The 15,104-nt window shown below is 38.0% G+C and overlaps 1 protein-coding gene across 1 annotated transcript in view; it reads left to right on the top strand.

The window, feature by feature from the left end:
- The window catches only part of Atrn (attractin), a 178,142-nt gene that overhangs the window by 127,076 nt on the left and 35,962 nt on the right, over positions 1-15,104 (top strand). The window contains exons 21-25 of the mRNA XM_010611054.2: positions 2,745-2,838; positions 4,956-5,008; positions 8,416-8,510; positions 11,147-11,225; positions 12,832-12,989. Of these exons, the coding sequence (XP_010609356.1) occupies positions 2,745-2,838; positions 4,956-5,008; positions 8,416-8,510; positions 11,147-11,225; positions 12,832-12,989 (479 nt within the window). The remainder of the gene's footprint in view (positions 1-2,744; positions 2,839-4,955; positions 5,009-8,415; positions 8,511-11,146; positions 11,226-12,831; positions 12,990-15,104) is intronic.

The following is a 15,104-nucleotide window of genomic DNA, read 5'->3' as shown; positions in this document are numbered from 1 at the left end:
GGCTGTGACTGCAGGTTCGAGTGCTGTTCCAGAGTCTGAGGTAGGGAAGGGAGCTGTCCAGCTGAGGTCACCAGGGAAGCTTCTGCAATGGCCTGCAGATGCGCATGAAAAATCACACAGATTTTTAACCAAGAGCTGCACTCCTCAATATTTCTAGTATTTTTAAAGATTTAAGTAGTCCTCATTTGTGTCAGATAGAAGTCTGCAAGCTATAGGACATTTTATTGTTAGAACATGTTATGTTTTTATTTTATTTTATTTTTTGCGGTACTAGGGATCAAACTCAGGACCTTGCACTTTTGAGGCAGGTGCAGTGCCACTGAGCTAAATCCCTGGCCTGTGTTTTTAAAAATGACAGATAAAAAAAAAATGACAGATGATGTCACCAGCGAATTTATTTTTAAAAATTTGTTCTAATTTCCAAGTGACCCCTCTAGTTGAAGGACCCCTCCGGTTTGAGCAGGAAACATAATAACATACCTCTCCTTACTCCTTAGATCCTACTTCTAGACTCCTTAACAGGCTCCTTCATTACCTGAACAGGACAGTGGTGGTGTTCTAGCTTATGCCCCTTAATCTTTCTGGGGCTCAGTTTCCTCATTTGTAAAATGGGGATTTTAGAGTAGTTTTTTAGATTAAAGCAGTCAGAACAGTGCATTATGTATAGTCAGTACTCAGAAAATGGGAGCAATGATCATTGTCCTTCTGGTGCTGTTTCCCACTACTCTAAAATAAATATCCTGCTCAGATTAAAAGATATTCAACAAAAATATCTTCTCCCTGTAGCTGCATTTCATTTATTAGCTAGTAATCAGAACACCTAATATTACCATGCAGTAAATATATACAAGGAAAATTTTGTTAACAAACATATGAGACATGGGTACCTTTATTATTCTCAAGGTCAAGTAACCTTCCCAAGGACTCACAGTGAGATGTGGCTAAGCTGGGAACCACATTCAGTAGATGTTGACCTTAATTACTGGCCTTAATGTATCTCCAAGTGACCATTTTCATATCTGTAGCTACCATCCGGAAAGATCACATTTTCCTTTGTGACATCCTTAGGATCTTAGTACAGTTGTCTAGAACTTAGAGTTTTATTTTTCAGAGTCCCAATCCACAATAGAAAACATAGTTTTTTAAAATGCCATGAATGGTATCAAATCTTTAATGCTTTCCTCTTAAAATTATATAGTCCTTAGCTAAGGACTATAGTAGCCAACCAATGTTGTACTGAATGTTTGGGTTTTTATGCTTTTGGGTTTTTTTGTTGTTGTTGTTTTTTGGGTTTTGTTGTTGTTGTTTTGAGACAGGATCTTACTTTGTAGTTCAGGCTGATCTTGAACTCACTGTGTACCCCAGGCTGGCTTTGAACTCAGTGATTTTCCTGCCTCAGCCTCCTGAGTGCTGGGATTATAGGTGTATGCCATCACAACTTCAATGCTTGGTTTTCTTTTTTTAAAATTTGATTTTATTGGTACATATTACAATACATGAAGTCTACATTCATCTTAAGGAGTAGGAACATATATATAACATTTTGATTCTTTTTATTCCCCTTCACATCTCCACCCACTTCCCTCACTCTGTCTCCAGATCTCCTTTCTCTATTTTCATCATTATTATTAATATTATTTTTAGTTCATATTTATGACTTTGTTATTGGGAATATTTTAAAGTTCATATTTATGACTTACGATATTACATTTATTGTAGGTATGGAGTACATGTACATGGAACATCTTAAGTCTTTTATTTCCCCTTCTTGTCCCCACCTCCCCTCAACCTCATTCTCTTGGGCCCCTTCCCATTTGCAAAATATCTATCTCTCTGTTTCCTTCTATTGAACTTTTATTTTGCTCTTTATTTATACTTTGCCTTCAAATGAGAGATACTATGCAGGCCTCTGCTTTTAGCTGAGACACTGCCCTAACCTCCACACACAACAGAGCAACAGTAGAACTGATATTTCTCAGTGCAGCACACATGCTGGTAATCTCTGCTCTGTTATGGTTTATAGGTTTTTTTGGAGTGATTCATTTTTATCCACAGAATTTATTTTTAAATTATGCTTTTTTTCCAGCCTAGTGACTAACTTATTAATAGGAAAAGAGTGCAGAATGAAAAGGTATTGAGCACAAAGACTTTCACTCAGTTTGACTGGAGTCAAATTGTACCTTAGCTCATCTGTGTGTAATGGATGAAGACAGGTAGAGGTGCTGCACAGGAGGGAAATAGGAAGAGTTGTTTTCAGTAAACTCAAAGGAGAAGGCAAGGTAAGGATGGTCGGTGCTGAAGGGCTGTGAAATACTCACCCTGCTATGGGAGTCTCTTCTGCTTCTGAGCCCAGTGTCATTTCAAAATACTAAAACAAAGGGCAGTCTCCACTAGAACAGGGAGCTAGCATCTGTCACACTGAAGATGCTTTGTAAATATTTACTGAACAAATGAATCATGATCCTGAAAAAAGAGAATCTATCAAAAAGATCAAGAGTGATTGCTTCAGGTAGCAGTGGGAACCAGCCTTCTCTTTCCTCTGTCCTTTGATTTTAGTTTCTTTACTGTTGCCTCATATCATTAGAACTCATTAGTTGAAAAATCATGAATCGTACCATTAAATGCTCTTATTTTACCTGTCTTTCCTGCCAAATGCAATGGAGACAAAGTTATTTGTTTTGGGAAAAGTCTAATAGTAATTTTCTTGAGCCAGTGTGACCTGTGTTCCTTTTCCTCTTCCCTAGCATGCAAGTGCAATGGGCACGCGTCGCTTTGCAATACCAACACGGGCAAATGCTTCTGTACTACCAAGGGTGTCAAGGGGGACGAGTGCCAGCTGTGAGTACCACACTTTGTACCCAGGGAGGAGTGGTGCTGGGGAGGTGCTTGAAACCTACGAGCCACCCTTTCTCTGTGCCTTGTTGCCATGGGCTCTGCAGATCCTTGGGTTGATTAGTTTGAAATTTTTCCCTTTCTCCTTCAGATAGGTCAACCCCTAAACTCCCAAAATGAGTGCTCATTAGCATAATTTTTAATGGCTGTTTAAGTCACTTTTTTTTTAAGTTTGAGTGATAACTGAAATTTCCTGCCTTGCTGATTTTCATTAGTCATTATAACTTTGGCAACTTCTCAGTTTTTATCATGTTAAGAAAGTGTACTATTTCCTGAAGGATAGAGTTGGAAGAGGTGTTGGTCTAGTGACAGTATTTATTGGACGTTTTGGTTGTGTGATGGTAGAGATGATCCTTGGGCCTTTCACACACTCCACCTTGTTGTAGCACTTACCCTAGTGCAGTGTATTTAACATCTGGGAGAAAGTTGGGAGCCCCTGTTCATAAGGATGCAGATTCAGCATCAGACAGACTTGGGCCTTCAGATCTGGCTCTGTCTCCAGTGCTGTTGAGGCAAATCACTAACCATGCTGAGTGAGCCTCAGATTGTCCATCTATCAATGGGAAGGACTGGCAATAATTGTTTTCAGTAATAGTGAATAAAAATAAGATTATCCCGTAATTAACATATACCTGACTACCTCACTGAAAATCTTCATGGAACACATGCCTGCATGCAGGCTTATTCATTTGAGACTTAAGAGAGAAGTGTTCAGTATGAAAACATTGAACTGATACAAGCAGGTACATCATTGGTAAGCTGTTTTTATTAAAGCACAAAGATAATACTGCCATCAGTGATTGAGACATTGATAGTATTATTCAGCAGGGAATTGGTCTGTCTACACTTTGTGATGTACCAATATATATGGTTACTAGTTTTGTGCTGACCTAAAGTCAGAGAAGTCAAATCAAAGAGAAGTCTAATCAAAGATTAAATTTTAACTTTTTGATCCAGATTCCTTGAAATAGAAAAATGTGATATAGCAAAATTAGTTGCTCTTGTTCTCTGAGGTAGCATCCTGTGAAAAACTTTCAGGTCTTTTCAAGACACTCTAGATATCAGCAGGGGCCAAACATCACCCCAGCTAGAAGGGCAGAATCCCTAGCTTATGTCTGGGAAAAGTGCTTCACACATGCCTTCCCCTCTTTTCTCATACTTCTTTTTATTTTTTATTTTTTATTTTTTTTGAGATACCAGGGATCAAACTCAGGATCTTGTGCTTGCGAGGCAGGCTCAGTGCCACTGAGCTAAATCCCCAGTCCTCTTTTCTCATACTTCCAAGCTATCACTCTTGCTTCATTGGCTTTGTGAACTGGAAAACTGGGTTTGCTGATGTTTGGTAATGATAATCTGTGGGGAGATTTTAATAATTCCTTTTAGATGGAATATGGAGAAGTAATAGTTCTTTTTAAATATAACAGTTTTTCTTCAGAATGATGAAAACTTGTTGAAGGGTTTTTGTTTTTAAGGTGATTCTTAGTATTTAGATTTCTCTTATGTTTATAAAGAATAGGATCAGTTTACTCAGGGAGAATTGAAAGAATTGCAGGAAAGAATTGAAAAATGAATATTTGAAAAATGTTTTAACTGTATTTTTAGAATATGTAGTACATGCAAAAGTTGAAAGTATGCTTTTCATTGTAATAAATGGTGTCTAGATTTATTACAGTTGAGTTTATCTCATGTGCTTTAGCAGCTACCTATCCATTGTGGTTTTTTGAGACAGAGTCTCACTATGTAGTTGAGACTGACCTGGAATTCATTATGTACCCCAGGCTGGTCTCGAACTCACAGCAGTCCTTCTGCTTCAGCCTCCCCAGTGCTGGGATCACAGGTGTGCGCCACCATAGCCATTGTTTTTATATACTTGGTGGTGTGCACTGCCAGGCAATCAACATGAAAATTCCTGCAAACTCTAGATAGTCTAACTGATCTGAAGAGTAGTGAAGAATGTAATTATCGTGACTTAGAACTATTTGTAGTTTGTATCAGTCTCTAATTTTAGAATGAATGTAGATTTGGTTTTAAAGAGAAAATAATTCTACTCTTTCTTCTTCTAGTTGTGAGGTAGAAAATCGATACCAAGGAAACCCTCTCAAAGGAACATGTTATTGTAAGTGTTTTTTGTAATTCTTATTTGAAGAAGCAAGGCGGTTCCACAAAACTCCTTTTTCTTTAACATGGTTTGGGAACAGTAAGTGCTAGAGGAATATAGCAGCAGTGATATCGTAGCAGCCATGGAAGAGTCTCCTACAAGCACTATGTTAAGCTGGTTTACTTGTGGATGTGGTTTATGTTAGTGTGTCCATAGAAGATAGGAGGGGACAGTGTACAGACATGAGTCTCTGGCTTTTCTTAAGTTCTTCTGAAACCTTACTTCATTTGCCATTGCCTGATTGAGGTTTCCATTTTATATTTCAGGATATAGATAAGAAACAATATTGTTAAAATATAGATTGAAGTTTCATCATTCTCTTTGGAATTGATTTGTGTTAACCTCTTTAGGAACAAATAATATAAAATAAAGTATCAAATAATTATCTTAGAGTGAAAGGTGAATGCGGCAGGCCTTATGGGTAAATGCATTTTCTCCCTGTATGAGAACCCATGTGGTAGGCCAGATTATGGAATAAGAGAAATGCAGTTAATGTTTGGCATATCTGATTATATATATAGTTGCTCTGCTAGGCTGAATAACATCGCATTTGTATTGTCAAAATTTATGTCCACCTGGAATCTGTGAATATGATGGAAGTAAAACTTCTTGGTGTTGGCTAGAGAAAAGAGCTCATAGATGATATAATTTATAAAGCATAATTCATAAAAGAAAAGGTTAACCAGTAAAACTATGAAAACATATTTTTTAAAAACTATCCAAAAAATAAAAAACAAGCCAAAGTCTAGAGAAAAATCTTTACAAATCATAATATCTGATAAAGAGCTTGAATCTAAAATTTAGGAAAATTCCAAGCACTAAAAAAGATAATTCCATTTAAAAACAGACAAAGATTGGAAAAGAATTTCATAAGTGGATAATAAAGACTTTAAAAAAAATACTAGCATCGTTAGTCATTTGGGGTAGGTATATTAAATCACGGTGAGATGATCAGCATCCCATAGAATCAAATAGTCTAAAATGACTAGAATCAAGAATAAAACCATAGTCTACTAAAAAACTGTTAACTTGGTCTGCTTCTGCATTCACGCTGTTGTAAGAAGTCTTCCTTGGTTAGATACATATAAAATACCCAGTCTCACCAGACAGAAAAAGAATGGAGTGTTTCAATAGCCTTTTCAGGTAACTGTGGACAGTATCGTTTGAGTTTTTTACCCTGCAGTACTGGGGATTGAACCCAAGGACTTCACACTTTGTTACATCCCCAGCCATTCATTCATTCCTTCCTTCATTCAATATTTTTAACCAGCGTCTTGCTAAGATGTTCAGGCTGGGTTCAAACTTTGATCCTCCTGTCTCAGCCTCCCAGAGTGATGGTATTATAGATGTGTGCCACTGTGTCTAGCTTGGAGTGTCTTTTGATGCAATACTGAAAATGGATAACTGGTCATTTTTTAAATGTTCAAATAGGGAAGTGAAAAACTCATCAGTGAAATGTGTCATCTGGCACATTAAGATGTTTGTGAGTTTAAAAGCCAACACCAAATTTTAGCAAGGATGTTGAGAGACTGGATTGGGGAAACCAAACAATTAAAAATTAAATTTATTAATAATTCCTCAATTCCCCTCCCCTAGACCCTAGCAACCATCTGTTTTATTTTGTTTCTGTATTAACTACCCTGGGTATCTCGTTTAAGTGAACTATGTGATATGTGTCATTTTGTGAGTAGTATTATAATTGGTATAATGTTGTCAAGGTTCATCCATGTTATAGAATATGTCTGAATTTTCCTTTGATGGCTGAGTAATATTTCATTGTACTACATAAAATTTTTCTCATCCATTTATTTGTTAGTAGACACTGGGGTTGTTCCATCTTTTGACTATTGTGACTAATACTGCTGTGAACATGGGTATACAAATGTCCATTTTTTAATATGGTTTTTAGTGCATACCAAATGTTTTACTTCCATTTCAGCTTTTATGTATTTCACAGCATCTTGAGGCATTTCATGTGTTACAGTTTCCAACATTGATGTCAATGCTGGCATTCTGTCCAATATGTTTCACACTTGCCAAGACCCTCACTATATGTTTGGACCTAGTTCTAACATTGGATCATTCCATTTGCTTGTGTGACCATTTCGTATCATTTCAACTAGTCCAATATGTACTCATGTTGCTGTTTTCTCCATCATCTGAATCAGGGAGGTCTTAATTCCCTGTGCCTGTTTTGGTGGATTCTTGCTCCATTTCACTGTTACAGGAGCTTTATCTCATGTGGCCAGTGTCATCATCACTTTTTTTTTTTTTTTTGGTACCAGAGATCAAACTTGAGACCTTGCCCTTGGGAGGCAGGCAGAGGAACCACTGAGCTAAATCCCCAGCCATCCTGATGTTTCACTTTTGACCTTCTCCCAAACTTGCAAATCTGGTCTTTCATTGTGCTGAATTGGGTACTTCTACCAGAAAAAAATCAAAAGAAATTTAAAAAAAAAAACCCTAAATGCATACATGTTGCTGCTTTGGAGCTCCTATATACACCTTGCCTTTCATTTACCCAAGTGGGTGAACCCATAGATGGGCTCCTGCTGTCCTCATGCCCAGCTACTATGAGCCACACCCACATTCCATTATGTAAAGTACATGTTTACCTAACAGAAGAATGGTGTGATGTATTTTACCCCTCTCCCATGCTCAGGTAAACATACGCAAAAACTGTTACATGGAGCATTATGTGGATAAATGTCCCGGTTTGACACTTTTGCACAGGTGCACACACCTTGCCATTAGTCATACTAAATGGGTAAACAAATATTCCTTCTTGTATGTCCCCTAAGTGCAGCTACTGAGATGCACTGCACAGCCTGCTACTATTACACTAAAGTACAAATTTACAGTAGAAAAATGGGATAGGTTGTTGTAATACAGTGTCATACCCTTCTTATTAAATTATGCCAATTTGGAGTAATAAGCTCTCTTTCAAATTATATCACTACAGTCTGTATGTGCTTTCTTCCTTTCTGGAATAAAATAATCAAGGCATATATCCCTTACTCCAGAGCTAGAATGAGCCATTTTTCCATGGAGTCCTGGTTTCTGTCACACTATCAATTTAAATCTTTGTGTCTTTTAACAAAGCCTAACATGGTAGACAGTTAATATTGTAGGTAACATTGGAGACAAAATCACAACTAGGGTCTTGATATAAGAAGGATTTGATGGGTATTTCAAATGAAATAGTACTGCCAAGAGACTTGGTTGGTTTCTTTTGAAAATATTGGGTGTGAGTCAGAGTCCTTTCTTGGCTATTGAATTTATGAACAAAGCAATTTATATCCAGAGATCTGTTCCGTTTTTGTTTTGTTTCAGTTTTTTAAATATGCATTTCTTTCTTTTCACAGATACTCTTCTAATTGACTATCAGTTCACTTTTAGCCTGTCACAGGAAGATGACCGCTATTACACAGCCATCAATTTTGTGGCTACTCCTGATGAAGTAAGATTTTTTAAAGTTTTCTCATGTGTTCTAAATGTGCATGGATCCTTATCTGGGTCATCATGGATGAAGCTGCTGTCTCAAAGTAGAGTACATGGGTTAATCTTTGGAGGCACAGCAGATGTTACAGTCTACATTTTATCTCCTTTCTATCCAAAAGGCAAGATCGTGGCTGTAATATTGTTGGGATTTGATGATGCATTGCCTCCACACATAACGGTTTGCTTGTCAGATCATTGAGATCAGATAGCGGAGCCTAAATTGACTCTGTCAGAACAGGCCAGAGACTTCAAAAATCACCAATAAAGCAATTGTTGATTGAAATTGACAACAGTGACACAGGGACAAGCAGACAGCAAAGGACATGGCAGACTTGACCCCTGTGCTCCTAGAATGAGTCCTTTTCCTCATTAGGAGATAAAACAACAAAGGTTTAGTTGGATCCAACAAGAAGTGGCCAAAAAACAATTTTAGTGGTTAGGATGACTATTTTAAATGTAGATTTATATCTACTGCTATTAATAATAGAGCCCAGCCTGCCAAAAGGCATCACCTGGTAGGAGAAAGGAGCAACACAGCATGGCATTTCAGAGCAACTCCCCAAGCATGAAGAGACACCTAGCAATCTCTTTTCTTCCTAGTCTTCTTGATGCTGGGGATGGGACCCAGGGCTTTACAGGTGCTGAGCCTAAGCTTTACTGAGCTACCCCCCACCCCAGCCTCCTTAATGAAATAGTCATACAGCCAGGGATTTAGCTCAGTGGTGCCGCCTCCTGCCTTGAAAGCACAAGGTCCTAAGTTCAATCCCCAGTACCGATAAAAAAAAAGAAATCGTCATTCAATATCTACTTCAGTACTTAAGGAAATTTTACCACACTTGATGTTATGCTATTTCAGAGCCTCTGTGGAGGTTTCTTCTCATTAACATACACAAAGACATTTACCATCATAAATTCCTGTCACAATAAATATGACAAGTAATACATGGAAAACAATACGGCAGTAACCCAACATGTATTCCTTTAGCAACAAATGTTATCAATAAACATTGCTAAAATTTTTTTAAAAGTAGTGAAATGGGTATGGTGGCACACACTTGTCATCCCAGTACTTTGGAGGCTGAGGCAGGAGAATTGCCTCAAATTTGAAGCTTTCCTGGGCTGTACGTTCACCCTGAACTACATAGCAGGACCCTATCTCAAAAAAATAAAAATAACGAAGAGAAAGTAGTCAAACAGAGTCTAAAATGTGGTATGTTTACAATTTATTTTTTAGTATTTCGTTTGATAAAATGAAAAAATGGACTGGAGAAGATACATTCTTAGGAGTGAATGGCTTTTTAAGTAGAAATAATAAGTGACTGTAAATAAAAATATTTAATGGAAAAACTAGATTGTTTGAGTGGCCATGTGGACTGGAATTTTTCTAAAAGGATTTAAAGTAAGGCCACAGCAGAAGTCCAGTGCATGAAATACGTTATTGCCATGTTATAAGCAAGTAGTTGGAGTGCTCAAAGTTTTAAATAAATAAGCAGAGTAGAATTAATGAGGCAGGGAACGACCATGATAATCTTCGAACCTCCCTTCATTTCCCTATTTGTCTTACGACAGAATATTTAGTAGAGTTACCCAAATGTGTGAGCTCTGTATTTTAAAAAAAAACTCTCAAGATTTAAATTTTATTTATTTTCTCCATGAAAAGAGTTGTTGGAGCACTGGGTCAGGTACTTCCCTAGTAAACATGAACTGCAGGTATTTGGAAAACAGCTGCCCAAAGGTTCCTGATGAATCTAGGTACTCTGATATGGGTCATAAGATGTGAAGCATTGTGCTTTGACAGGGCCTTTTTAAAAGGTATTCTGGCGTTAGGTATCTAATAAAGCATTAAATTTCATTGTGTGTATGTGTGACTGGAAATTGACCCCAGGAGTTGCTCAGCCATAACCCCAGTCATTTGTATTTTTATTTTTTATTTTGAGACAGGGTCCTGCTAAACTGCCTAGCCTGGCATTAAACTTGGAATTCTCTTGCCTCAGCCACTCAGGTATCTGGGATTACAAGTGTGCACCACCACACTCAGCTCCATATACTTTTATGAAAAGGAAGTGAAATTTTTTATGGGGTATATTGCTTGTATTAAGAAAAATTACTTTGTAAATAGGAGCGGGGGGTTAAGGTAGGGCAGGGATATGGGGAAAAAATGAGAACCAAGATCTGTCATGTAAACATACAAGATCCCAATGATAAATGTAACTGTACTGTATACTTAAAAAGTACCAATAAACTCAATTAAAAAAAATTTTTGTTAGAAATTTTTCTATCTTTTCTATAACCATGAGTTTCTCTTAAGAGACTGTAAAACACCCTGTAGTTAGGGAATTTGAGAGGAGTAAAATCTAATTATTGTTTTATTTTAAAATCTAGAAGGGACTGGGTGTGGTGGTGCATACCTGTAATCCCAGCACTTGGGAAGCTAAGACATGAGGATCACTACAAATTCAAGGCCAGCCTGGACTACATAGTGAGTTCAGGGCCAGCCTGGATGGACTACATGGTGAGACCCTGTCTCCAAAAAAAAAAAAAAAAATCTGAACATAGTTATAATTAATTTTCTACTTCTTTGCACTCTCTTATCAGCAAAACAGGGATTTGGACATGTTCATCAATGCCTCTAAAAACTTCAACCTCAATATCACCTGGGCTGCCAGCTTCTCAGGTAAAGACACCTAGAGAAGACATCGTGAGTAGCAATGATGGATTGAGAAGGTGGGAGGCTCTGGAGAGAAACTGGTGGCTTTGTAAACTACCTTTGCTACTTATTAGTTAAGAAATTTAGACCTTAGAATTCTTCTGTAAAATGAGCATTACAGTATTTACCTGCTAGACCTGTGTAGACTAAATTAGGTTATACCTGTGCCCACCATCAGCAGGTTGTTACTGCTCCTACTCTACTGCTACTATTCATACTTCTGCTATGGTCACTGCTCTGGCACTGCTATCATTGTCTACATCCATGCTTCAGAAGTGAAAAATTAAAAGGACTCATAATTTCAAGAAATGAACACATTTTAAATAAAATGAAATTTAGTAGCTACAGAAAACTGCACTTTGAGAATTAAACCAAGCTCTAAAACGAAGTTCTTTTGTCTCACTATGATTCACTAAAGATCAGATGACCCTGGTTGAGTGCTTATGACAGATAACCACCATATGATTTAATAACTCCAGATAGACATGGGTTTGGTTTGAATTCAGCCTGTTACTTATCTGCCCCATGCTGTTGTGCAAGTTGCCTAGGCTTTCTCAGCCATTTTCCTTTTGCATGAAGTGGGACAGCAAAAAACACCTCACTGAATGTAACCTGAGGATTAAACGAGGTTATCAACAATGTACTCGGTGTAATACTTGAAATATGGTTAATTCTCATTAAGGGGTAAATTTTTCATCATCATCAGTATTGCTCTGTTAAAACCTTGTTTTTGTCAGAACACAAACCAATTAGACTGGTGCAAAATACAAACATAAGCTTTACCCACCACTTTAGGGTTCATCATATCTTAAAGAATTATGTAGAATTTGGGAAGACTTTAAAGAAAAAGTCTGAAATATTAAAGTATTTGGAAAAGGACACCATCTCAGAACATGGGAAGATTTGTAGTGACCAGGGATGTGACGGTCTAGGCAAGTGGTGGTGAACCTGTGACACACATGCCACAGCCAGCTCTTTGTTATCTTGAAAGCTCTAAAAGTTTGCCATCACTGGTCTAGACTAGACGCAGGCTTAACTCAAGCATGAGAAAAAGTCCATTTTGTGATTCTCTGTGGTCACTCAAGTTCTTGGCTGTGGGGAACATGGAAGGTGAAAGGAATGTCTGGGAATAGATGGTGTTAAAAGAGACTGGAAAGACTTAACACAGGGTACCTGGTAGCAGAAGATGGGGCTGAGCGACCCTTGAGGCCCTTCCTCCTTCTTGTTATGTTGTGTTGTGTGTCGTATGTGTTGAGTGTTGTTGCTTAGGAGGGTTGCAGGTGTTTCTGGTTTGGGGCATAGGCTTGTGTATCAGCCTGCCCAACTCCAAATGCCAGCTCTAGTATGTGCTCTCCATGTGACCTGAGGCAAGTTACTTAATTTCTTGGAACCTCAGTTTCCTAATTTATAAATAAAAATAATAGAGCTATTGTGAGGATTAAAGGAGATTGAGCTCTTAAAGGCTATTCCTGAAACACTAGAAGTGTTAAGTAAATGTTGCTATCTTTATTACTAGTAAGAGCAGATTTTGTCAGAAAAAAGTCTTTCATTTTCATTCTTTTCTTCCTAACAGCTGGAACTCAAGCTGGAGAAGAGATGCCTGTTGTTTCAAAAACCAACATTAAGGAGTACAAAGATAGCTTCTCTAATGAGAAGTTTGATTTTCGCAACCACCCAAATATCACTTTCTTTGTTTACGTCAGTAATTTTACCTGGCCTGTCAAAATTCAGGTAAGAAGTGCTTTGTGGCCTCATACATGCAAAGATGGTGAAATTGGTCTAGGAAAAGACTAAATTTGCTAATTTGGAATTTGTGGTATATGAAATGTACATTGTTGCTTTGCCTTTGACTTTTAAGATCTGCGCAAAGGAGTGCTGAACATGTGAGCACTGGGGAAATGATTGTGCTAGGGCTGTCTTCTGTCACTTGTGAAGAAAATTTACAAGTACTTTTGAAAGCAAGTTGGCATATAGCAGATTTGGTGATTACAGATATGTTCATTTCTTCATTGAGTAATTGCCGTACTAAAGCAAGTAGTGTTACACAAAGAGCTTTAGCTCTGCAATGAATGAGTGTATAAAGGAAACAAACATGTATAATCAGTGAAAGCCAGTGTGGAAACTGACCTAGGAAAAGACCCGCAAAATACTGTCGGAGTTTAAGGTGGCATAACCAGAGGCCGCATGAAGTGGTGTGTAAGAGCATAGGCCTTGGGGTCTGACAGATGTGAGCTTGATTCACAGCTGCTGTGCAAATCATGGAGCCTCTGCAAGTCTCAGATGATTTGTGCACGTGACCTGAGGAAAGTCTTAAGGGCTCATGTTGCCTGAGGCAGCCTCTGTTGTCAGTCTGCTCTTTTCCTACTTCCAGGGGGATAGGGTGCTGCTTCCATCAAGACCCATGACCCCATTTGGGATCTTTATAATCATATCCTCTGAGCTCTTGCTTAAAACTGCCTGCTCCTTATCGCCTTAATTCTGAGTGAATGTGGAAGAAAGGGACGAGAGGACTTTGAAGGACTGGTTCACTTTTATCCATAGAAATGTAGTTATTGGACTGTGGCTATTAATATGATCAACTTTGGAAGCAAGTCAGCACTGCTCAGCTAGGATGGGTTTGGAACCTAGTTCTGGTGGTTATGACTTCATGCCTTGAGACTGTGGCTGAAGAAGCCTTTTCCTTTTTTGGAAGTAGAGGACTTATGTTGTATTTCTTTTCACAACCCTCTCCTTTTCTGTCTAGATAGTCTACAAATTTATTAATCTTCTGATTTGCTTTTGCATATTCTTTGCATCCTTCCTCAATCTTGTAAACAAGAACCACACTCTCTATATGTTTCCTATTATCTCTCCACCCACAGTAATCTGACATATTCCCTCAACACCCGAAACCACTCTGTCACAGTGAATCCCTTTGTCTGAATTCTTCAGTCTCCTTTTCTTTCTTGCTGCATAATTTGAGTTGCTGTCTTTCTTGCTTCCCATTCCTTTCTTTCCCTGATTCTCTGGCCACTCTTTTTAGGGAACCCTCTTCCTTAGACACTGCAGTTGTCTACAGTTCAGGCCTTGATCCTCTTCTCTCTTCCCTCTACATAGTTTCCCTGGGTGCTTCCAACTCAAGTGTAGGATTTATGGTACTGCTTTCACATGAGCATCACACTAATGGTCTTGACTGCTGCTTAGACATCTCTGCCTGGGTATTCACATGCCCTGCACGCTGGCCTGTGGTTGCTCTTGGGATCTTAGCCCTTAAACTCCTATGTTTTTTTGCTTAGTGAACAGAACCACCATTCACCCTGTTGTACAAACCAGGCCCAGAAATCATTTGCATTCTTGGCATAAACCCAACTTGGGCATGATAATGTTATTTCCCTACTGTACACATTGCTGGGTTCAGCTCCACTAGAACTTTGTGCCTATTTCATGAGTGGTCGCTTTTGATAATTTTCCTTTCTTGTCCCTGTGATGGTATTGATACCAAGGTAAATTAATATAACCTTTAATGGTTATAATTTGAAGAATTTTCTTTCTCATCTTTAGAAAAGATTAGAATTACCTGAATATCAAGAACTTATAAAGTCTTTTGAGTCTAGGGTTTTATTTGTTGAGATGACTTTAGCTACTGAATCAACTGTGAGAATGTTTCGGGTTTTCTTTTCCTATTTGAGTCACTTTTGGCAGTTTTTTTCTAGATATTTATTTCATGTGTTTCCAAATGCATTGCTATAAGCCTGCTCACACTATTTTCTAATCTTTGTAGCATCTGTGCTCATATAGCCTTTTTGTATATCAGTGTCTATAGCAGCACTATTCCGATTAGCCACAAGGTAGAAAAACCCAAATGCC

This window comes from Fukomys damarensis, unplaced genomic scaffold, assembly GCF_012274545.1.
Source record: "Fukomys damarensis isolate Sample0158 unplaced genomic scaffold, DMR_v1.0_HiC HiC_scaffold_7, whole genome shotgun sequence".
Classification (NCBI taxonomy): Eukaryota; Metazoa; Chordata; class Mammalia; order Rodentia; family Bathyergidae; genus Fukomys; species Fukomys damarensis.
The sequence above is the reverse complement of the archived record's forward strand: the minus strand, read 5'-3'. Positions and strand labels throughout refer to the sequence as shown.